At 38.3% G+C, this 25,687-nt stretch overlaps 2 protein-coding genes across 6 annotated transcripts in view; one reads left to right on the top strand and one right to left on the bottom strand.

Annotated features, from left to right (window-relative positions):
• The first annotated feature begins 486 nt into the window (after positions 1 to 486).
• On the top strand, positions 487 to 4,382 carry aanat2 (arylalkylamine N-acetyltransferase 2). Its single transcript, XM_077213506.1, has 3 exons — positions 487 to 1,704; positions 3,071 to 3,225; positions 3,421 to 4,382. Exons 1-3 carry the CDS (start codon positions 1,536 to 1,538, stop codon positions 3,724 to 3,726), a joined length of 630 nt encoding a protein of 209 aa, XP_077069621.1. The 5' UTR covers positions 487 to 1,535; the 3' UTR covers positions 3,727 to 4,382.
• Positions 4,383 to 5,619: 1,237 nt separating this feature from the next.
• Positions 5,620 to 25,687, bottom strand: part of rhbdf1a (rhomboid 5 homolog 1a (Drosophila)) — a 73,586-nt gene continuing 53,518 nt past the window's right edge. For 2 of the 5 annotated variants that reach the window (XM_077213449.1, XM_077213448.1), the window contains 17 exons: positions 25,471 to 25,610; positions 22,670 to 22,774; positions 18,563 to 18,776; positions 18,279 to 18,485; positions 16,544 to 16,666; positions 16,294 to 16,454; positions 15,498 to 15,749; positions 15,295 to 15,406; positions 15,113 to 15,187; positions 11,189 to 11,350; positions 11,008 to 11,108; positions 10,857 to 10,920; positions 10,639 to 10,733; positions 10,435 to 10,510; positions 9,674 to 9,774; positions 7,937 to 8,090; positions 5,620 to 6,684 (listed from right to left, as the gene is read on the bottom strand). In XM_077213449.1, coding sequence (XP_077069564.1) covers positions 6,265 to 6,684; positions 7,937 to 8,090; positions 9,674 to 9,774; positions 10,435 to 10,510; positions 10,639 to 10,733; positions 10,857 to 10,920; positions 11,008 to 11,108; positions 11,189 to 11,350; positions 15,113 to 15,187; positions 15,295 to 15,406; positions 15,498 to 15,749; positions 16,294 to 16,454; positions 16,544 to 16,666; positions 18,279 to 18,485; positions 18,563 to 18,776; positions 22,670 to 22,774; positions 25,471 to 25,610 — 2,562 coding nt within the window. In that variant the 3' untranslated portion in view covers positions 5,620 to 6,264. Of the gene's footprint in view, positions 6,685 to 7,936; positions 8,091 to 9,673; positions 9,775 to 10,434; positions 10,511 to 10,638; positions 10,734 to 10,856; positions 10,921 to 11,007; positions 11,109 to 11,188; positions 11,351 to 15,112; positions 15,188 to 15,294; positions 15,407 to 15,497; positions 15,750 to 16,293; positions 16,455 to 16,543; positions 16,667 to 18,278; positions 18,486 to 18,562; positions 18,777 to 22,669; positions 22,778 to 25,470; positions 25,611 to 25,687 lie in introns of all 5 variants that reach the window. The other 3 variants (XM_077213451.1, XM_077213450.1, XM_077213446.1) reach the window with 2 other exon arrangements.

The raw sequence follows: 25,687 nt of genomic DNA, 5'->3' as shown, positions 1-25,687 counted from the left end.
CTATACAGATGTAAAGTGATCTTAAACTAACCGGGACTGTACAAAGCCTCCGGTTACAACATGGTATGTGCCAAGTAATATGGTTTGCCTTGACCAATGGATAACTGTAATAATGAATGAAAACAATACATGAAGCAAGAAATATTCAAAATAGACATGTGAATTATGCCCTTTTCATACTTAAATTGAAATGAGTCATTGCCTGTATACATTTGACTGAATTGATCAAAGTAATTATTTAAAAAAAATCAGGGGTAGTGACACACACACACATAGGATTTTGATGTTTTATCCATAGACAATGATTTTTATACTGTACAAACTGTAGATTCTATCCCATAACCCTACCCATAAATCAGTGGTGTGCCGTGGTGTTTTAAAATGAGGAGGCCTCACATTTTTATCAAATGTAAATGTATGTCTCCTCGGAGAAAACGCCCCTGCTCTAAACACAATCCTCAAAGAAAACCTTCAGCATTATTACATTTTCAAAAAAAAAAACATAATTTATTATGATTTATAAGCCGTTTTGTTGATGTTCAAAACAATGGATTTCGGATATTGCCATCTTTGTGGGGACATTTTGTCTCTATAATGCGGGGTTCACCTGAACACACACACAAACACACTAAAGACATTTATAAAGTTACAAAAAAAAAAACATTTCAAAAAAATTAAATGGCTTCCACAAAAAAAAAAAAAAAAATCAAGCAGCACAGCTGTTTTCAACATCAATAATAAATGTTTTTTTGAGCATCAAATCATATTAGAGTGATTTCTGGAGTAATGATGCTGAAAATTCAGCTTTACCATCACAGAAATAAATTACATTTTAAAATATATTCACATAGAAACAGCTATTTAAAAATGTAATAATATTTCACAATATTATACTGTATTTTTGAGCTGTTACATGGGTGATAGGTTACGAGTTAATAAACCCTGTGGGTTTATTTATCGGCCAATACTAAAAATCTCAAAATGGCATTGGTTCATATTCTGTGTTCATTCTCTTGTTAAACACCGGGGTGCTACATTTAGAAGAAAAAATTTAAAAAAAAGAGAGAGAAAAAATATAAAATAAAAATATATATGTTACACACGTAACAGATCTATCAGGGCTGGCGTAAGCAATCCAAAGCTTGCTTTGGCTGTACAAACAGTTTCTGGGTAAGTGTGTGTAAGAGTGGCTGATGAGCTGCGTTGAGAGTAGGCTATTAGCACACAGACTTTTAGGGAATTGCTGCAGCTTCACCTGCCACGTGCATCCATCACTAACGTTATCCCTCTAAACACGGGACACTTTAGGAGATGTGGGGCGGGCTGGGAAAGAGCCCAAAGGAGGGTTAAAGAGGAGGAGAGGTGACAGCAGCGAGGTTGAACGATAGGATTCAAACACATAGGACCTTTGAAGAGAGCCGCCCGGACAAAGAGTGACGGAAAGACAGCAGTGTCCTAAAACTTTAAAGTGAAGGAAAACCACTACTATAACAAACAGTCTAGACCTCCAGCAGTCCGAAGTGAGCTCGTGTCAGATGATGGCACCTCAGGTCGTCAGCTCACCCTTCCTGAAGCCGTTCTTCCTGAAGACGCCGCTTAGCGGTGGCAGCTCGCGACGCCAGCGACGACACACATTACCCGCTAGCGAGTTCCGGAATCTCACCCCACAGGACGCCATTAGTGTTTTTGAGATCGAGAGAGAAGGTAATGTTCTTCTTCTTCTTCTTCTTCTTCTTCTTCTTCTTCTTCTTCTTCTTCGGGGTTTAACGGCAGCTTGCATCCTTGACGTTGCATTACTGCCATCTTCTGGTTCTAGTTATTTCCCATATACTCTAGACATCATATTCTTGTTATTAGTCCCGTTTTAGTCAAGGTCAGATGTTTCTCAGACATGGTGGGGATATATTGGGGTGCTGCAAATAGATTTACCAAAATAGAGTGCCCGAATTATTGAAAATGCTGTTAAAGAAGTGTCAGTAAACGAGAAAAGTTTTATTTGATTTTTCTTTTCTTTTTTTAATTTTAGTTATAGGCCTAATTTAGTTTTCCAGCAGGTGACAAACACTGAAGGCATTATTCTTAAAAATCTTTAGTTTACTTTACTGGTTAAAATGTGTGAGCAACAGGTTGATGTTATGCTACTAGAGATGCCAATTTGCATAAATAATTATTTAGCTGTGAATTTAGATTTACCTTCTTTACTTATTTTTTTATTTATTTTGTGTAATGTTTTGGCAATACTACAGTAGGGCTACAGCACATTTCAAAGACATTTAATTGATTTAAAAAATCGAATTGATTAAATTGATCAAAAGTTACAGTAAAGACATTTATAATGTTACAAAAGATTTATAATAAAAATGCATTTAAAAATTAATTTTTTTACTTTACATTCATCAGAGAATCGCGGTTTCCACAAACATATTAAGCAACACAACTGTTTTCAACATTGATAATAATAATAAATGTTTCTTGGGCATCAAATCATCATATCAGAATGATTTCTGAAGGATCATGTGACACTGAAGACTGGAGAAATGATGCTGAAAATTCAGCTTTGGCAACAGGAATAAATTAAATTTAAAATATATTCACATATTCACCGTAATTTTAAATAGCATTAATATTTCACGTTTTAGTCATATTTTTGATAAAATAAATGCAGCCTTGGTGAGCATAAAATACTTCTTTTAAAAACCTGAAAATATCATACCAACCCAATACTTTTGAACAATGGTGTATGTCATACTAATAAATACATTGTTTTTTAAAATTAAATAAAGATGGTTTTGGCTAGCCTGGAAAAAATTAACATTTATTTACAGAACTCTTCTTTTTAAAATTGGTGCCCCATAAAATACTGTAAATACACACCAACACACACTTCTTTGTAGGAGAGTTAAATCAAACCAGTCTTAAAGTCCTTAAGCACTTCCCAAGTTTTACATATAGAAAACTAGAAGAGTGCAGTCAACAAGCCGATTTGATTGCGATAAGCCTGCTAATCTGTTGTTTGCGTTGGGATGAGGGTTGACTCACGCCTGTATCTCTCCCATCTCTCCCTCTTCAGCGTTCGTCTCAGTTTCCGGTAAATGTCCACTCACCCTTGATGAGGTGCTTAGTTTCCTGGGTCAGTGTCCTGAGCTCTCTTTGGGATGGTTTGAAGAGGGCCAGCTGGTGGCCTTCATCATTGGATCTGGCTGGGACAAAGAGAAACTAGGACAGGTGAGAAGTATTTTGAAACCATTTTCACTCCAAAATTGCTAGTAAATTTCACAAATGACAACAATTGCAAGTAATACATTGAATTAAAGGTGACATATTGAAGTAGAAAGACTGAAACAGCATCTTTTTGTAAAACGTACTTCAATAATCTCCGAAAAGTCTAGATTGTAACCCTCTTTTGACCATCTTATCCAGGAGGCCATGAACACACACGTACCAGACTCTCCCGCGGTACACATCCACGTGTTGTCAGTGCACCGCCAGTGTCGGCAGCAGGGCAAAGGCTCCATCTTGCTTTGGCGCTACCTGCAGTACCTGCGCTGTCTCCCCGGCCTGCGCAGGGCCCTGCTGGTCTGTGAGGAGTTCCTGGTGCCCTTCTACCAGAAAGCTGGCTTCAAGGAGAAGGGTCACTCGGCCATCAGTGTGGGGGCTTTGACCTTCACAGAGATGGAGTATCAGCTCGGAGGCCTGGCTTATGCACGACGAAACAGCGGATGTTAAGTTTCTTTAGCTTACAGCACATCCAATCCTGATAAAGGACATCATGTGTAGATTCTGGACGGCTCTCACCTAGTTAAGGACTCAAAGCCCTAATACCACCTAAGCAAAGAACCAGAGACTTGCCTATGCACTCATTTAAAGAGATTGCACACAGATGTTGGTTGTTCACTGCATTTTTTTTTCTCTTTTCTTGTGAACTGCCCAAGATACACTGCTCACTTTACTGGTAAAAAACAAACAAACAGTAGTTGTTTTTAATAATTAATTAGTCACCATAATCATCATTTTGTTTGATGTTTGAAAAACAATGTCTTTCATTTTACATAAATAATATTCTACTGGTACAAAACCATTCAAGAAGTGAATTCAGAATCTGTCTTCTGGAAAATGTAAGATTTAATTGAAAATGTTATTTTTATATAATGTTCCATCCCTTGGATTGCAAGTGGACAGTGAAATGTTGAATACTGTTTTAGAATAAAATCTTCCTAATATATTACTGCATATGTGACTATGTGTTTTGAAATGCAATCTCTGTATACAGTGTATGAACTGATGTAAACCTTAATTAGAACATCCATAAACATCTCCGTGGCATTAGTCATACAAATATGCCGATCTTAACCAATAATAATAATAAAAAATCTAATAACAAAGCTATATTTTTGTAATGTGTATTTTATGCACAGTAGTGAGAAAGCATTTCTTTAGGTTTATGGAAACATTAAGTTATCCTTGGTACCATCCTAATCATTTCATAACTTTGTTCCTAACCCGTCAGAGTGGTTAGAAACAAGAAAAGTAGTTTAAAAATGAACTAATTACACTGAGATTTAAAGACGCAATTGTGAGATATGAAGTCGCAGTTATGAAAAATAAAGGCAAGTCACTATATATAAACTCACATTGTGAGATATAAAGTCACAATTGTTAGATATTAAGTCACTGACCAATAAGATTGTAATTATGAGAAATAGCACATCGCCATATGAGTTGTACTGCGAGATGTAACATCACGATTATGAGAAATAGACTAGACATTTACATTGCAATATATGAAGTCTCAATAACGAGAAACAAGGTCACAATTGTGAGATATTAAGTCACACTGTCTTGCGATTATGAGAAATAGGCACATTAGCTATGTTTCCATCAAATGTTGTGAATTTTACTAGTGTGCAATATCACATAAAACATTTTTGCATAAAGCAGTGTTTCCATCCCAAGTGTTCAAGAGAACAAAATCGACACTTCCTTAGAAATTGGTGCAAAATATCTGTAATAAAAATAGAAGTTGCTGGCAATCGGGGAAGAAACTGGCTCTTTCATCATAAATGACTATGAGCACGCAGACAAAGACAATAAACTCTGACATGTGATCTTGCGTTTTGGATGCTGGTGTTTGAGAACGCGATCACATGAGACGCTTCTCAGGGAGAATTAAACCAAATCATTCTGATGAGACTTTGGCTCAAGCATTTCAGAATGATCAAACCAACCTTTGAGATGCTGTGCAATGCGATTGGTCCGCTGGTTAGTGCAGTTATCCAATCACATCCTCTATTGAGGCAAAGTCATGCAAGTTTTTTTTGTTGCGCATTGAGGGATTTATTCGGTAAATGTTTCCATTGGTAAATGTGAATAAAAAAGGATCAGCCTCAATTGAGCACATACATTTTTTTATGCGCATCTTGGCGTTTCCATCCAGCATTTTTTATGCAATATCGCAAAATGCGAATTAAAATAGGTGGATGGAAATATAGCATTTCAATATGTGATGTCGAGAAACAGTCACATTGAGATCAAGTAACTTTTACATGTTTATGTTAAGCTCCCATATTTCAGAGCTTGTTTATGGTCTAGTAGACAAGAAAAACAGACAAACTTCAGAGGTGCAGGTTGTTTTTAGCTGTATTCTGTGACAAGTGTGTAAATTGGGTAGCTAAAACACTACCCTTTCATAATCAACTATAACTCCATTAGAAGTAACACACAAATAAAAGAATATCATTTGAGTGCTAAACATGTAACGAAAATATGGCAGTAGTAGGTACATTTATCAAGGCACCGAAGGTACAGAGTTTTTTTCGTCCCTGGATTCTGAGGTCGACTAAACAAAGACAAACCTACCCCTGACATGCTAAAACATAAAAAGGACAACAATCAAAATTGGAGAAGACGTGTTCCCCGTTTGGTGTACCAGTGCTTTTATTATGACACTGCCTTCTGAGACTGTAGTGTAAAGATAGTTTTCGGGCGAGGGTGACCCTGTTTTCGTATGTTTATCAGACACCCTTAGACTACATAAAACTTTAGGATACGTTCAAAAGTGTTCTTCATTCTCAGAGTCCTAAAATCATGGTCAAAGTGGAGTTCCACCTTGCACTTGAGTAAAAAAAAAAAAAAAGAAGCAAAACAAGCATACTGTCCATGTTCACAGAAAGGGCTTCATTTGGAAGAGACGAAGTGCAAATTGGAGCCGGCGGATGCAAATTAACAACCAATCAAATCCCTCCGTCCCGAAGCCCCGCCTCTCCCTCAATGGAGGTGCGCGTTGAGGTCGTACTTCTCACAGAACTTGTCGGTGAAAGGAATGCAGGTGAGCAGCTCGCACCACTCACACTTGATGGGATACACGTAGAAGAGCACCACGAGTCCGGCGAACAGGCCCACGAACACCACCATGAAGATGATGATCTGGCAGCGCTTGCGGTACATGTCCAGGCGGCCGAAGCTGATGTAGGGCAGGAAGGCGAAGGAGAGGAAAAAGCCCGAGATGAATCCGCAGATGTGGGCGAAGTTATCGATCCAGGGCAGCAGGCCGAAGGCAAACAGAAAGAGCACCACGCACAGTAGCTTAGTGAAGGCCCGCCATGGCTGAGCCAGAATCTGCCAGCTCTGAATCAGCTCCACAAACAGACATGCCAGGATGCCAAACTGAGAGCCAGCTGGACCCACCTAGAGAAGCAGCAAAAGAGGGGTCGGGATAAGCTCAGCGCCATAGATGGATTCAATTCAATTCACACTTATTTGTATAGCGCTTTTCTCAATACATATCGTTTCAAAGCAGCTTTACAGAAAATGCATGTGTCTACAGTACAATTTAGAGTGATCTGTTATCAGAGGTGACTGTGTCCAAGCACATATACAAATCACGCAGTTAGCTATCAACGTATTAATTTAAGGCAGAAACAACAAGCTCATTTAAGTCATTATTACAAGATGAGTAAAATACCCCTTTTCCACCAAGATTGTGTCAGTTCTCTTCCTAGACTCGGGTTTGCGAATTTAGTGGTGGTTAGTGAGGGAACTGCAGGGGGTTTGTGAGTCAATGAAAAGCTAATAATACAGTCTTAAAAATGTAGTTAAAACAATGTTTTTTAAAATAAAAATACAGAGCCCCACACGACAAGTGGGGGAATATATATATATATATATATATATATATATATATATATATATACAGGATCAAGAATTAATTTCCTCTTTTTATTTATTTTAACATAAAACATAACATAAAATTAACATAAAAGAACTGTAAAAATGAGAATGTGCTGTTAAACTTTGAAATATTAAATCAAAATCTCAGGGGTTACTTCATCAAAAAAAGTTTGGGAATCCCTGTCTTAGATGGAGCTACCAAACGATCTCACTACATAACCTGCCCAAAATAAACATGTTTGCTATGTTTACAAGTCATACAAGTTTTAAGAACATATTTTAACATCCATAGTAATTTTGTAGTAATGCCAAAGGTTTTTTTTATATATGGGCCAATGATAAATACATATGTTCATGACAAGGAATGGGAAAAATCATTTAAAAATCTAGTTTAAAACACATGTACAAAGTTCTTTGAAATGCACTCTTTATTCATATGGTTTTAATTTAACTGTATTAATTTTTGGTCTTTTTTATTTTTTAAAACATGCCTATCACAGAAAAAGTTTATCAAAGTAATTTATGTATAAATTGCATTTTAATGTATTTTAAATAAATTACTAGAGCCAGGCAAAAATGAGTGTCACTTCACTGATCCAAATAACAAATAACATTAATTTGAAAACAGGATATTTATATAATTAAAATTGTTTTAAATGGATGAAAACTAAGGCGGCTAGAGCCACAACAGACATCGGATGTCCGTCAACTGGAGCGTTTCCAGTTTCCAGCGCACCCTGTTGGCGTAAAAGAGGCAAGAGGGGCTCACCTCAGCCCTGTAGGGGAGGAAGATGGCACTAGCCAGGTTTCCTGTGATGCCACTCAGGATATAGATGATAGATATTCGTACCCATCCGGCCAACTTCTCTAGATCTCGAAGGATTGTCATCTGAAAACATACCGACACCAGGCAATGCAGAATCCTGTTTTTAACAGATGGGGACAAAGAGAAAATTTCAAGCATGTTGTTTAAAAAGCTCCTGTGACATTTTTATGGATTTAAATGCATATTTATATTACGCCACTGACTCTAAATTATCTCCAAGCATAGTCATAATAACACTTCTGTCAGCTGTCTCATAAAATGTGGCAAAGGCGTGTCACAACAAGAGTCCCCGCACATGTTGTTATAATAAAAGATGCTTCTTTGCAATCAATGGCCACATATATGAACAAATATGCAACAGACAATCCAACTTCAGCAGGTTCAAGGACGTCTGAGAGTGTGATGTTCAAGGTGTTTGACTGAGGCACGTGCAGAAGCGTTAATCTGAGCCTTCTTAAGAAAGGCAAAGAGCCAAAGTGCAGCTCAGTGAAGCACTCTCCTTGATTACTTCAACAGATCACGCCACGCTCAATAGCGGCAGCTCCTCCAAGTGTCAGCTGTTTCTTAAAGCAGATTATCTGATCGTGTGTCAGCTTTTGAAGCATTTGAAATATACTACAGTGCAGCATGGGACACGGGGCGTATGGGTGAACAGTTTCACCTAGTGTGCATAGTTAAAACCCAGAGGAATTGGTTGAAGATTTAAGAAGAGGTCTCAGCAGTGTTTTATTTAAGTATGAACTCAATAGGAAAATAAACTGACACTCATGAGGCACAGTAAGAGTGAGAGTAGAGCAAAAATGAATATGGAAAGCATAGCTCGAGTAATTTAGTCTGGGAGGATTTTGATGACATATTGAGTCAATATTGAAATATATTATGAATTGCCATTGCAGACACTGGTATTCTGTCAGTCATTTTCAGACATTAATATCTCTTCTGAAACTCTCGGATGATTTAACCTGTGATATTTTGCTTTTTAATTTCGCTCCTGGAGTGAAAACACGTTTTGTTGACAGATTTTTTTTTGTCTGTTGTAGGCTATGTTTCACATTTCGTGTTGTTCTTGGCCTGAACAGACCTTTCATTAACATTGTTTCACTTTTTTATTCTGCGGTAGTGTGACCCCAGTCCATGACCAAACTCTCTGTGATAATGCTATTTCGTTTCACTTTTGATTTAGTCTGCAATGTGTCAGTTTTTTGTTGTTTTGCTCTATGGGCTAAAATACTTTTTTGTCTGCAATGTCCATTATGTTTTTTTTTTTTTGCTTCATCCTAGGTGTGAATAAATTATGTGGATTTTCACTGCTGGTGTGAATAGACATTTAAACTGCAATGCTTTGCTTTTTTTCATCCTTTTTCTGTAATTTTTGCCTTTTTCGTTTAACTTTAGGTGCAAATAGGCCTGTCATATGCTTTTTGCATTCTTCTGGGTCTGAACGGACCTTTCATTTGCATAGCTTCACTTTTTTTGTTTAGCTATTGGTGTGACCAGTCTGTTACCACATTGCCTGTGACATTTTGCTTTTCCGTTTCAATTTCGTCTGCAATATTTTACTTTGTTGTTTTGCTGATGGAGTGAACAGACCATTCGTCTGCAATGAGTTGCTACAAACTTCCTGAGTTTTTGTTGTGTGTGAACAGGGCTTAAGGACCCCCATACTCTATAGTCACTCACCCAGCATGCAGAAACAGTGAGAGCCAGAGACGGTAGAACTGATCTGGGACTTCTGGGTTCAAGAAAGGAAGAAGGCCACACACATCATCCATACAGTGAACCTGGCAGGGACAGATTAGTGTGTTTCTTTAGATTATAAAACATCTAAAAGAGAAACACTGTCAATAACAAATTCAATTGCATTTTCAAGCTTAAGATTAGACATTAGACCGTATTTAACACACTTTTAGCACAAAGTCTTAAGTTAAAACCCTGGAAGCTGGCACAAGCTTCAGACCCGGGCAATCACTGTGTGCCCTTTCAGACGACAACAGATTTTGCCAATGCAGAGGAGATTAGCATGGCAACCTTCATGGTGATTACAGAGCACTTAGAAGAGGGTAGATTTATCTTCCGTTCTTATTCACGCCACCTCATTAGTCTAGTGGGTGAGTACTGCCAAGAGGTGAAACTTTTAGGGCTGAGAGCTTTACACTCATTTGCGACATAAACCATAGGGTTGCACTACCATTGTAAAGTTTGGGATCAGTAAGGTTTAAAAAAATATATACTTTTACTCCGAAAAAATGCATTGAACTGATCAAAAGTGACAGTTAATGCATTTGTAATGTTACAAAAGGTGTGTTATTCAAATAAATGCTGTTCTTTTAAACTTTTTTTTTATTAACATTTTATACAAAGCAATTAACAGTTGTGCTCCAGTGTCACTTATAGCACATCTTTGACTTATTTCTGTGGTTGTCTGGTTTTAGTCTGCTTACTTGTGAGCAGAGGGTTGCCTCCTCGTGGAAGTATCCTTTCATGAAGTCACAGTACTCCCTTGATGTGATTTCACACCTGCAAATCAACACACAAGATAGTTAAAAACAACACAAAACTTTATATTCATGCCCACCAAACAAGTGCGTGTGAAATGTCTCAGTATTGATCATTTGTAACTAGCGAGTAATAGCAGATTTCCTCACCTCCCTTTAGTGCCGATGCAACAGGGCCGGCCGGTGATAGTACAGTCGATATGAGGCAGATTGGTGTGGTTCCCAGAATTATATTTGGTGCAGATCTGTAATACATATCTATATTAGGACAAAGTATCTAATCGACCTTTACAACAAAGTACTGTGATGCTACCACAAGTAATACTATAGTTCTTTCGTATAATTACCATTCTCGATGCAATACTTACTGGCCATTTGGTGATGTCATCAGGCCACTCATGAGGAGATACAGAGGCCGGCTCTATACACGTCCTGTCAAAAACACAGTAAGATCTTATGTTTGAAATGTCTCTGTAAAAATTGTAAATTGAAGTATTGAGTGAAGTCGTATTCCCTCACCTGGGGTCCTGATGACACACAGAGCCATACTGCCGGTCTTTCCCTTCCAACTGAGGTCTGCTGGGATGCTTAGGCCATTTTACCCATACAGCCAAAGTGCTCTGAAACATGAAGAAAGAGATGTCAATGACCTGACAGTTTCTCATTCATAGCCTTGATAGTCCACAGCTCCTGTACTTACAGAGCATTCCTCCTCTAAGGTCTGCAGACAGCCTGAGCGATCGTTACGCACACAGCAAGCCGAATGTCGCTCCATTTCCCGCTTTTTTTTAATCAGTTCATGTACCTGGTGGTCCCGTCGCATACAAGGTGAGAATTTGGCTCCCAGGTGGATCAAGGCCTCCTGTTGAGAAGCAGACAATGACGATGACTTGTCTTATGATACTATTTTATTCAGTTGTTCAGTAGGAAAATATTTAATAACTGATCGCTGCTTATGAAATACATTTCTGAAAGACGCATCTGAAGTGCCATGCACTACCGATCAAAAGTTTGGGGTTGGTAAGAGTTTAAGTCAATAAGTCTCTTATGCTCATCAAGACTTTATAGATTTATTCAAAAATATAGTAAAACAGTAATAGTGTGAAATATTACTACAATTTAAAATGTTATTGTACTACATTTTAAAATGTATAATTTATTCTTGCGTCAAAGCTGAATTCCAGCATCATTACTCCAGTCTTCAGTGTCACATTATCCTTCAGAAATCCTTCTAATGATCTGATTTACTGCTCAAGAAACATTTCTTACTATTATCAATGTTGAAAACAGTTGTGCTGCAAATTATTATTGACTATTTTTACACTAAAAATGGAGCGCAGTTGGAAGAAAACAAAACTAGAGGTATTTCACATTTTGTGGAAGGACAGTGTTACTGCATACAGAAATTCCTTAAAAACTGCTAGATAAGAAATATAAGAAAACAAACACAACCCCAAACAAACACAAACAAACAACACTAGGTATATATTTGATACAGTGGCTAAATTAGCGATAAATGAAGCTTCAACTTCAGGTATTTCCACAGCACATCATTTATGAATTTCTTTACTGGCAAGATTGATATTATTAGAGAGAAAATTATAACATGCAACTGCCTACTACAGTATCGCATCAGACGTCATGCTATAGAACAATTCCATTCATTCTTTGTTATAGGAGAAGAAGAATTGTCTAAACTTGTTAAATCATCAAAATCAACACCATGTTAGACCCTATACTGACTAAGCTACTGAAAGAGATGCTTCCAGAAATCATAGATCAACTTGTTAATATTGTTAATTCATCATTGTCATTAGGAAATGTACCAAAAACCTTTAAGCTGGCTGTTATTAAAAAAACACAACTTGACGCTAGAGAACTAGTTAATTACAGGCCGATCTCAAATCTCCCTTTCCTGTCAAAAATACTAGAAAAGGCAGTATTCTCACAACTATGTTCCTATCGATAGAAATGGTATCTGCGAAGATTTAAAAAAGGATTTAGACCATATCAAAGTAAGGAAACTGCTCTCATTAGAGTCACAAATGACTTGCTCTTATTATCCGATCGTGGTTGTATCTCTCTGTTAGTGTTGCTGGGTTAGTGCTGCATTTGATACCATTGACCACAACTTTCTTTTGAATAGCCTCGAAAATTACGTTGGCATTGGTGGAATTGACCCTTCGCTAAGCCACGCCCGAAAACCGCAACTGGCCAATCGTGTCTTAGCAACCGTAACTAGGCGCGGGAGGTCTGGCAAGTTTTCGAGCGAGTGAAACATGCCGAAGCGTTGTGCGTATGGATTGTGCTAATCTGATACCCGGTATCCTAAAAGTTTGGACGCGGGAGTGGAATTTTTTTCCTTCCCGAAAATCTAAAAGCCAAGAGGAGAAATGATGTGCGTGGATCAGCAGTGTGGGAGACCCCATTCACAACTACATATCCACAGGATTAACAAAAACACATATTGCTTGGAAGTTGGAAATAATGACTGTTCTTTGTTCATAATGCATATATTTTAACGTAAAATAAGACGATTAAAGACAAGACGGAGGCTCACTGACATACTTTAAAATATATTTCAGCATTTCGTTAATCGACGGCCTACTAACACTACCCCTGACTGAGTAACTTTAACCCAATCTGATCGCGGCTCACCCGGTGTTAGTGTTATTCCAAAAAATGTATGGACAAACTGTTTGATATATAATTATTAGATTATTTTCACATTTCACTTACCCTGCTGTGCACGAAAATAGCTGTGTGTTTCCTATTTGAATGGTCAGCGTATGAGGCGGCGGCTGCTTGCGCTGGGACTATAGGCTTCAGCTTCAATTTGAATGAAATTATTCGCTAATCGGTTGCATATTATTTCGTGGATATATCGCTAGAATGCATACTGCAGTCCCCTTTGTCTTGCTCTCTCAGATATTTCACATGTTCGCCAAAAATGACTAATTATCTCATTGGGAATGTCTTACACCGGTGCATACACACTGTTATAGACGTCGCCAGACACGAAAGCTTGACAGGCGTAGCAACAGTAACTAGGGAGGGCGGGGCTTAGCGAAGGGTCAATTGCATTGCCATGGTTCAAATCATACTAATCTGACCGTTATCAATTTACAGCAGTAAATGAAGAGGCATCAATCACAAGTTCAGTATGGAGTACCGCAAGGCTAAGTACTAGGACAATTGCTTTTCACCATGTACATGCTACCCTTGGGCAAGGCAAGGCACTTTTATTTCTAAAGCATGTTTAAAACAGCCACTGCTGACCGAAGACCAAAGTGCTGTACAATCAAACAAAATTAGACAATAAAATACATAAAATGACAAGAGAATAAAATACAATAAAGAATATAAACTGACAAGAAAACACAAACTATTGAGACTACATTGATCCAAATGCCAGAGACAAAAGGTATGTCTTCAGTGAGGTTTTAAAACTAACAACATCGGAGGACAGCCTAATGTGTACCGGCAAATCATTCCACAGACAGAACAGCAACAGGCACGATCACCTTTCAACTTCATACGAGACATAGGCACAGTCAACATCAACCTGTTCGAAGACCTTAAGGGCCTAGAACATTTCCAGTGGAGAAGAAGATCTGTAATGTATTGTGGAGCCCGGCCATTAACCCCTTATACACACACAATATAACTTTAAACGTAACACGGTATTCGAATGGCAACCAGTGAAGTGAAGCCAGAACAGGCAAATATATATTCAAAACTTCATTGGCTCCCTATTAAATATTGCAAGCATTTTTAAAATCTTGCTGATTACTTGCAAAGCACTAAATGGTTTAGGTCCTCCATACTTAAGCAAGCTCTTAACGCATTATTGTCCTTCACGTCTATCGTGATCTCAAAATTGATAATACCTAGAATATTCAAATCGACTGCTGGCGGTAGATCCTTTTCCTATTTATCACCTAAACTCTCGAACAGTCTCCCTTACATTGTTTGGGAAGCAGACACAATCTGTCAGTTTAAATCTAGACTAAAAATCTATTTAACTTGGTATACAGATAACACATCACCTTTCTAAGATTCAAATCTGTTAAAGTATTGTTAGGCTGCATAAATTCGGTTAACCGGAACCAGGAAAACTTCCCGTAACACCCCATGTACTTCATAAATCATAAGAAGAATGGTATCTATGTTAATACTAGTCTCTCTGTTTATCCCGAGGTTACCATAGTCAGCCGTATCCAGACCAGATGGTGGACCTGCACCTAGACACGACCACAACGCATCCTTGAATGTCAGTAGAGATCCTGTAAACTAGACAATCCCCTGTGAAGGCCTCGTCGACACGACAGCCATGCATCGGCACAGATCCTCAGCAAAGACCATAAGAAACCGACAAGTCCTCTGCACAGAACCTACGCCAGCTTCGTCTCCATACTGGCGTGATGAATCTGATCTTCAATCCAATCTTCAAGCAAAAGGAACTGGAGGAAATATTTCAACGCCACTGTGTTTGTTCGTTGGCCAAAGAAGAACTGGCCCCCTGACTGAGCCTGGTTTCTCCCAATGTTTTTTCTCTCCATTCTGTCACCTAATAAAAAATGTGTTTTGGGGTTTCATGACCCTTAAAAAAAACAAAACTCACCGAACTTGGTCCAATCCAAAAGTTCTCTTGCTGCACGAATTTGACATTTTCATAAACGCCTTTATTTCTTAGGACCTTTATGGGGGAAAAATAAAACAAATATGTTGATAAACACCAGATGGTCAGAAACAGGAATAGAGCATCAGAAATGCAGGATATTTTGAAGGTGTAGCAGCACTCACAGAATCTACGGTTTCATGCTGGGAGAAGCCCACTGGTGCAATGCCATAAATACACACTGCCAAAATGGTGATGAGTATGTGAACGAATGTAATCCAATATGTAAAGAAAGGCCTGAGAAAACAGAATAGAAAACACAGCCTCACATTATAAGCATCTCCGAAAATCTTAAAGAAGTTTTAGGGATTTAATTAAGTTTGCAAACCTGTGGTCATCCATGTCCTCTATTTGTTGTTTCACGTAGCTGTCGATACGCTTGCGATATGTTCGATTGGTCAGCTTTCCCACCATGCCCAATCCATACGGTCTTTTTTCTCTTGCAAAGAGCTTTTTGACTGGCACGGCTATGCGTTGGCCTCTCCGCTGACCGTTCACACTCACCACCTCCTGCCTCAGTCTGACTTTAGGGGGCACTGGCGTTCCCTCCTTAACTTTTCGCCAGCCGCGCTCTAAAGGCCTGTTTGAAGAACGAGGATAGAATGATAAAGCATATATATAGTCAGAGAACAATGTGTAAGCTAGATATTTTTTCTGTTTTTAACATTTTATGTCAATAAATAATCATCCCTTTTCAAATATTTCTTAAACATAATTTTTAATTATATTTTCAAAAATATTTTGAATTATTGAAATATTGAATACATGTAAGATACGCTGCAAGAATAGACGCATAAATCCCATAACAGATCTAGGCAGGTGGAGCAGGGGGAAGTGGAGGGTTTTAGAGGACTCTAGCCTCCAGAGAACACTTCAAATGTTGAGCAAGAAATCTCATTGGCTGCTGAATTAGCAGAAGGCAATCAGCTTGTGCCATACAGTAATGGTGTTATTGCTTGCAGACTGCAGTGAAAAGCACCTATCAGTCTGTGCCATCTAGAGTTTCATGACTGAACCAGAATTTTAAACAGAAATTCTCTGCAGCTAACATTTTCTATTATCAAATATTTTATAGTATCAAAGCACAATTACTGTGACAGATAATATGGTGTTGTGAAGCTCACAGCATTAAGTGACTCCTCTCTAACTCGCTTTTTTCCAGTGCACTGCCTGTTAGCTCCGACTCATCCAGCTGTTTGCTGTCCACGTCCTTCATGGTGGAGTCTGATGGAGACTCAAACACCTCATCGTGAAAAGTGGACATCTCCTCCTGCATCAGGGCATCCTGAAGCCCGACAGACAGTAAGCATACATATTGGAAAGAGTCTCCCAAATGCAAATGAATGAGTGATGTGTTCGGTGGGATTATCCTACCCTAGCAAAGAACGATGTGTCCAGTTCATCTGGGAAGTCCACAACATCTTCCTCAATAAAGCTAGCAGGTGTGAAGCTGCGCCTGTGAGCTCGTCTTAGCGTGCCTTCGCGTAGTGAGCGACCCTTCAAATACAAAAACACAGATAAACCACACTTTATCAATCAGCATAGCATTATAAGCAGTATAAAACGTATTTACTATTACTACCAGACTATTAACTAAGAATAAAGTAAATAGATGATCATTTATTCAAAGAGACTGTGTTGCGAAACCATTGATCTGTATACCAGCTCTGTCTCTGATATCTATTATATTTTTTGCTTCATGTTATTGCTCATTTTTAAAGATTGAATGTGCCCATTTGATTTATCTGATGTGTCTTTGTTAACTTAAACGACCTCAGATGACCCTACGCTAAGCTGCACCTTACAAATGCTACTGACCAATCCTACTTTACCAGCTGTTCCCATTTGACATTATCAAACAAGCTTCTGCTCTGCTCTAATGTAGGTCTGTGGAGTATCCGGAGCATCAGTTATCACAAAATACAGTAAAACTTTGTTCCCGGGTCCCTTATTATAGTGAACCAAGAAGCTCAGACAGGATACAAGCATTTTCCCCAAAATAATATATAATTTTATATAAATCTCATGATGCTTATTCTGTGGATTAAACTGTGTTGACTATGTGTAAACACCTACATTTGCTACAATGGAAACAGATATCAGCTAGACCAATTAATCAGTATCAGCATTGACCACTGAAAAAAACACTGTAAATAAATGTTAGCAATTTGCAGTCCTTTAATTTGAACATTGATTCAGATCATCATAGTGTTGATAGTACCATTTCTGTTCATTAACATCAACTATATCAGCTTAAAATAATGGATCTCAATAACTAACCATGTGTATGCACAAAATGATGTGTGAAATCAACGTTTTCGCAAACAAATCATGATTTATCAATAACTTAAGCACTAAAACATTCAGTCTGACAACTGAAACCACACATACACAAAAATCACATACTCTATTTGGCCTTATAATTGTGTTAAGATTAAAATTTATAAACAGATATTTCATCATTTAAAGTGAAAGAGTAAGAAAAACTATTATAGCTCCAGTAAGCGCTTTATACAATACAGATTGTATAAAGCGCTATGTAAATGATTCAATGATGCAAACAGTTCATTTCAGCTGTACAGCATCTCTAAATGACAACAGTGTCATTGGTCAGCTGAAGTCAGTTCAGTGATGACTCATTTCCGTTGAAAAGATCATCAATTATTAAATTAGTTCATTTCATCTATAAAGCAGCTTTGCAGAAAACAGTGATGTCATCATCCAGCTCAGTTCAGTTTTCATCCAATAGTGTCAGTGACTATAAGGCACATATATACTATAAGATATTATAACCATTAACATCATGATTTTCTTTAAAGTTGCTTTAAAACAATGTGTATTGTGAAAGCACTATATACAGTCAAACCAAAACTCGATATTTTTTAACTATTGGGTGCAGGACACTATAGTTAATTTACATAAGTAAGGATAGCAAGGTGTCTGAATAAATTTTGGTTTGACTGTAAATAAATTTGAATTGACTTGACACTATAAGACCAAAACCTGGTGCATTATTTCCAGGAAAGTTCCAAAATCATTCCCAATATACTAATTCAACTGAAATAAAGGGTATAAAGGTCATGTATGCAGCTTTGGGTCACGTGCTCACCTTGACCAGAGCTGCTGCCGCCCTGAAGCTCATCTTGGCCACGGACTCACGCTTGCGTCTGCGTGGGATGCGGTTCAGGCCTGAGCGTGAGCTGGTGAAGGAGCACAGGGACGCAGCGCCGGGTGTTATGGGAGTTTGAGGAACACTGTATCCATCTACTTCCTCGACCATGCGAAACGCACGTCCTCGTGCCAGTGGGTCTACAATCTGAACAAAAAGTGCATCATTAAAAAAAGGAGGAACAGGTGCACATACTATTCCAGTGATGACTCCTGGCACTGTACCTTCTGCATGCCATGCTGAGATGAGGGTACGTATAGAGGTGGAGGGGTTTCCGTGCTGGTCAGGGAGATGTTGTCCTGGCTGGGCAGCTCCATCTCACGGATCACCTGCGGTTTCAGCTTGCCGTAGCGCATGCTGCAGTGTCGCAGGCTCTTCCTCTGCCATTTCTGCGTGGCGTCGCCGTCCTTACTGACCCCGAACCAGTCCGCCGTACCCCTGAGAGCGATCGACACAACCCGTTCAGCCTGAGCTCACTCATCCAGAGATCACATGCCATCCCTGACTCTCTTGTATTTCCCTGTGTGCTAACATGTTCTTGCACAATAACTGGACACTGCAATGGTAGTTTCCACAAATATGTCACGCTGTCTCCTCCCGGTTGTGTGCAAATGAGATCAAGGAAAGTTCGGTGAGGTAACTGTAGCAAACTTCTAAGGAAATAGTGGTGGGACATGCCCAGGCATGCTTCACAGTAAAGCTACTGGCATTGGCTAAAATCCTGTCACAAAAACGAAACCAAATGCACATACACAGAAAATCATTAGGCTGGTGTCCATCCCTCTGCACAGCTGCTTGGCTTGGGAAACATCTGCCTCCTAATGTCAAGAGGCTGACATGTTTTTCAAGTTCACATATGACTCATGTTTCAGTCAAAAAGATAAATTGATATAAACGAGTGTAAAATAAATGCACAAAGTTCAGCTGTCCAGCCTCACCCACAAAAATAATCACATTTTATGGAATATTCCCATACCAAAACAGTAAAAACTCTGGTGGTCCATTACAAAAAGGCTTCATGGTAACCATATAGTTTCTGCCAAAATGTCATTATTAATACCGTTATTTTAATAAGAATCCATGTGATCTACATGTGACTGTAAAAGATTTCCCCTTATGCAGATTTTGGTCACACAGATTTGCAGCGCTGACTAACCGAAGATTGTTTGGTTATGCCTCATACATTTCTATATTTAATAGATCATTTTTTGATGTTGTAATTTTGTTGAAAATTTCGCTAATGTGCCCACATCTTAAGTCTAAGGGTGTTTGGGGTGTTTACAAAAAAAATGATGTGCTAAAAACAGAAACGTTTTTTCCTTTGTGTTTTTCAAGGACAGGTGACGACGTTGTCAAAACGATCCCCGTTCACACGAATCCATGAAAATGACTAAAAACGCTGTATTTTTCATGCCAGTCCAGTAGTTGGCGTATGGCGATGTCACTGAAGAAACACTACATGCCTATAGACTGATCATGTTATACGCATGCTTGTGATGTCACCTTTTTTACAAATTCGCGTTTTTGTAGTTTACACAGAGACAATAACAGTTTCGTTTCCAAAACCTTGCACTTTGAAACCCGTTTTCAAAAGCTTGCATTTTCAGGCCCCCAAAGCGCCGCTGTCGTGTAAATTAATGGCCAAAATGCATAAAAAGTTTTCAGTTTTTAGTTGAAAATAGTGTCATGTAAACGGCCCCTTAGTTGCCAGTTTTATGGAAATTGTCCAATTGCTTAGAAAAGTGTTACTTTTCTTTCTCTCAACAATCTGCATGATAAGTTACACCACTCACAGCTACTTTCCTGTCGACTTTATATATTGTACTGTAAATAAAGCCAAGAAATAAAATAAGGTAGTAATAAGGTTAGGCCTTCAAAAACAAAAAGTATGAACTACTAATAAATTTATATGGGACCTCCTTCAAACAACAACAGGATCTCTTTTTCATTACGTTTTGGTTCATGTTTCATGACAGTGGTGGCTGAGATCAGTTTTTATAGTAGTAAGTAACCATGTTAGTTTTTGAAACTATGGTCATCAGTCAACATTTTTGTAAGTGGTGTGTTTGAGATTTGAGTGCAGACCAACAATAAGCTGCTAAGGACTGGAGTATGTATGATGTGTGATGAAAATCATACTGTATATATAAGCATTTCCCTACATTTGTATGTGTGATTGTCAGATAATATTTGTATAAGCGTTGTTTTATTGTTAAAATAAAATAAAATATGAATATTAAATGAAAAACAAACTTAGAAAATTAGAAATGATGTCTTTGCAAGTAACTGAAATAAATAATTTGAAGTACTAAAATTACTCTAATTAATGCAAAATATAAATTCTATATTTATATTCCTATAAATTCTATATATAGAAAAGCACATAAAAATTGCTAAAACTTAAACCTAAATTAAAATTAAAGTGAAAATTGAAAATATAAAAATTAAAAGCTAATTAAAAATATTAATGAATACTATAATAGAATATAAACATTCTAGCTGAGATTTCCATTGCTGTTCAGCGCACACAACATGTGTGTTTATAAATCTCTAGAAAACCTGGATCGGAACTGCACAGAGAGATCTAATCTAATCTTTCTGACTCACCGAGGCAATAAACATGACTCAAATTGTGGCTTATTATGTTTCATCTGAAAAACAACAAATAAAGCCTGCCAGTCTGGGCACAGTGTCAAACTGTGCAAAACAACAAAAGATGAATGTGCCGTTTGAGCTCAGACATTGGAATGTCTTCAGTTCAGTTTGGAAGAATGGCAACAATGCGCCGCGTTTGAAATCATAACGGTTAGAGACAGTGAGAGCATGTCATGATAAGATTCCTTCTTTTCCCCCATCAAAAGACTGAAGTTATGCATGGCATGACGTGCTGAGAATCCAAACCATGTGAAACAGAAAACCACAAAATCCTCACTACTTAAACATCCACTGAGGGGGAACGCAAAGTGAACATATTTGACAGAAAGGTCAAACCTCACAATGGATGACATTATTATTTTTTGAAAAAAGTTGTACTGCTTTGTGGAAACCCTGATCATTTTTTTCAGGTTTTGATGAATAGATGGTTCAAAATAACAGCTTTTATTTCAACATTTTAAACATTATGAATGTCTTTACTGTCACTTTTGATCAATTTAATGCAATGTTCTTTGGTATCAAATCAATTTCCATCACTTTTCCATGACTTTTGTGATTACTGAATTGAATTGAGCTCACAAACAGCTTAATCATGACTAGAAAAATGTACATTTACTATAGAAATTTCCATTACATTTCCACTGTAACATACAGCCTGCGTTTCAGTTTTGTGTTCATTGACCTTTAGGGGCCGTTTACACGGTACCATTTCCAACAAAAAACTGAAAGCTTATGTGTTTTGGTCGTTTATTTACACAACATCGCCATTTTGCGGCCTGAAAATGCAAAGTTTCAAAGTGCAAGTTTTTGAAGACGATAGAGTTATCATCTCTGTGTAAACTACAAAGCATGAATTTGTAAAAACGGTGAAGTCACACGCATGCGTATCATGTGTTCAGTCTATAGATGCACAGTGTTTCTTTACAAAGTGACATCGCCAACTACTAGCCTGGCATGAATAATACACAGTTGTAAATCATTTTCACTGATCCATGTGAATAGAGATAGTTTTGACAACATTGTCGTCTCTACGCGAATAACACAAAGCAAAACCGTTTCAGTTTTTAGCACATCGTTAAACGAACCCGTAGTTGGTGTTTCTTTTTTCCTTTGTTCGAGTCACTAATTTACTTCCATAGATACTAATTACCATTCACATGTGTCTTGATTAGTTGCTAATTATCGTATCACCCTTGTGTATTTAAGCCCTCTTGAGTTAGTCTTCAGTTGTCGGTTATTGTCTATATGTCAATGTGCTTCCTATTTCGTTACCTTTTGAATTTTACTCTCTTCTTCCTGGATGATCTTCTTTGTTTTGATTAAATAATCCTGCTACTGTGTCTAGATTCTACCTCAACTGCTCGTCACATCCATGACTTCAACAAATAATATATTAATTTCTATAAAAAAAAATTTACTCTGCTTTGTATGCACTCTCTGAAAAAAAAAAAGTGATTTGGATGGTACCCTATCAATAAGTACACCTTTGTACATTATTTACCCTAAAGGGTACACACTAATTACCTAAAGTGTACATACAGCATAATATCACCTAAATGGAACTATTATTACAACGCTAACACCAAAGTTGGCTATGCAATGTGACCATGTTTCCTTTGCATTGTTTGTGTTGTGTGTGAGAGCTCCCTCGCCAGGCCTCCTGCGGCCCGCTGTACCTGAGCAAGGTTCTGGAGAGGGACTGATGCCTTCTGAAACCGTGCCGCCCTGCACGGTGACCCTTAATGGGCACAGTGTTAATCCTCTCAAAGTGCACCCGCCTGCTGCTGTGGACGTCCCGAGAGCGGGAGGAGAGGAAGAGCAGGGAGAAGAAAGGAAGCAGAAGAGAAAAAGATAAAAAAAGAGGGAAGGAGTGTGAGAAGAACTGGAAAACTGATCAACAAGAGCCAGAGAGCCAGATTAGCAAAAAGCAGAGTATTCCAGTGGGAGGGAGGGTTATATCAGTGCAGATTTAAATGGCAGCATATGAGTGAGAGACATGTGCTAGTCATACATACACACACTCACAGAAATACACAAAACAAGGCTGAAAAGTTGCGTCGTCCACACAGAAACCATGTAAACAGGCGCAAAGACACTGGTTCTTTTCAGGTTTGATTCATCGGCCATGAAATGGAGTCATGAAATGAAGAATTTCAAACCCTCTGGCACATGGTATCACATGCACATTCCTATAACATCTCAGCGCAAAACAATCGCAGCAAACAAATCATAAGACTGTGTGTAAAAAAAGTGCTACAGTGTTGACTACGGAATCACACACAATTCACAGATAGAAACAAAGTATGCAAGATCATTGGCTACATTGATGCACAACCAATTAAAACTATGATTAAAACTCTATCAAAATGAATGTTGGTTTAGTCATATTATCTTTGTTCCAAAACGTAGTGAGCTCTCTTTTAAAGGTAAGGCCACATTTACCGCTGTTTGGCACATTTTTCGCCAGCAAAATACCGTCATTTCAACTGTGGGCGAAAAATTTCCCCACACAGATTAAGCAACAGGTTCAAGTTGGTCACACAAATTGGCGCATTGACCAATAGAAAACTGCTTGGTCTGAAAGTGACTTCTGTGTGAGCTGTGCTTCATACATCATTACACTAATGATAATAGAAAAAATATGTTTTTTTGCCCACAAAATGTCATCGAAATTTCCCTAATGTGACCACAACTTTAGGCAGCATCCTAATTGAGATTTAACCTCACTGGAGAGTGTACTCCTTAGGAGGAACATACATAACAGACAAATATTAGGTAAAAAGTCAAGTGTTTTTACAGACATATATTTTTAGACATTGGTCTCACTTCATCTGCCATCTTGGATAAATGTTTTTACTGAAGTTGTCTCATTGCATTATTTGATTGACTTCTCATAGGTCACACGAAAAAGCCCCCGAAAAATTTTGCTGCCATTTGCAACAGTCTTCATTTAGATCAGAGGTGCCTACAAAGTTCAGCCTCATCCCTGATCAAGCACAACTGAAGCACAACTAAGCTAATTATGGGCTGCGTCCGAAATCGTATTCTTCCCTACTATATGGTGGGTGAAAAACAGTATTTGACATAAGAAGTAGGCTTATGTCTGAATTCACAGTACTCATAAAACAGTAGGCAAAAAGTCCCCGGATGACCTACTACTTCCGGCGAGATTCTGAAGTGTGCATATGAGGGACACTTTACTGTGTGAATGAAGGTGAAGCGACTCAACCGACACTGGTAGGTCTCAATATAATGACAACATGGCAGATGTAGTACGTCCGGATTACATCAATACTACACACATTGGGTCTCATTCATGAAATACGAGCAGAACGAATTTTTGTGTAAATCGTGTGTAAAGTGGTTCTGGCGTAAATGTTCGGATTCATTAAAATATTCCTATTTTCCAAATGTTAGTTGGTACGCAAGAAATCTACACCTGCTCCCAGCCACGCGTAAATAATGCGCTTAACACCCGAAAGTTTTGCTCATTAATAAGGCTGCATTTTAATTCACCTTAATCAGGTACATATTTACACAGCATTTTGAAAAAATATTATATATAGTAATTACATACGGTTTTTCTTATTATGAGAGCCAGTAATAGCATCTGCGATGGTGGTCCTTCTCCAGTTTTAATACGATTTTTCCGAAGTGAACGAATTCGTTTTTTGCTCTCAAGCTTAATGTCGAACCATTTTCTTCTCACTTCTGGGAATGTTCGATTAACAGATGAAACTCCATTGACTGCATCTGTAATATGCTGCCAAGCTTCCTTTTTTTTTAGGACCCGATATGCCACTATGTACGCTTGAAAATAAAATGTGGCGTTTTGAATGAACTTGTGATAATAAAACTTCAATTTCTGCATCTGAGAAATTTTTCTTTTTCATTCGCATTCAGGTCATAATATGATGCCCGTATATAGTTGCCAGTCGGATTAAATGGGCGGGATTTATGGTAATTGAGAATGAACGTGCACGCGCATCCCATTTACGACTGATTGGAATTCATTAACACACACACACATTTCACTATCACATCTGACGTTTACGAAGTATTTGTGAATCAGGAGAAGAGTTTTCGGGAAGGTCTCTTTACGCGCAAATCACTCGCATATTTACTCGTATATTTACGAATGTTTCATGAATGAGACCCATTCATACTATTTAGAAAGTACTTTTTTAGCAGTTGAAAGGTAATTACTCTTTCAAAATAAGTACCTACTCAAGATGTGTATGGGATTCGGACGCAGCCAAGATCTTCAGGAGCACTTGATAATGTGTGGCATCAGGGTTGGATCTGAACTCTGCAGGTAGGTACATCTCCAGGAACAGGATTGGCATTACTGATTTAGACTATGCCTTAAAATGTCTATGTAGACAGCTTACTAGGTTTTGAAACAGAGTTTGACCTTTGCTAAAGACATGAACCTAAGACCTAATGAACCTCAGGCCACATGTAATGCCTCCCCTACCTCTTGATGGTTTGGGTGATTGAAGACTGACGCTGGAAAGCAGCTCGACGGGGGTCAAAGAGGTCCCGTGGAGGGGAGGGGAGATGAGACGTTTCCACTGGCATACTGACGCTGCGATGGAAACCGTGCCTCTTCACTGGCTGCAAAAAGAGAGACATGGACAAGATTGGAAACCAGGGCTAAACTCACTTGCACTTAGAAGGACAGTTCGAGACAA

The sequence above is a fragment of the Siphateles boraxobius genome, unplaced genomic scaffold, assembly GCF_051911475.1.
Source record: "Siphateles boraxobius isolate OS27281-9 unplaced genomic scaffold, OSU_SipBor_1 66, whole genome shotgun sequence".
Taxonomy (NCBI): Eukaryota; Metazoa; Chordata; class Actinopteri; order Cypriniformes; family Leuciscidae; genus Siphateles; species Siphateles boraxobius.
Note: the sequence above shows the minus strand (reverse complement) of the source record. Positions and strands in the feature narration are given on the sequence as shown.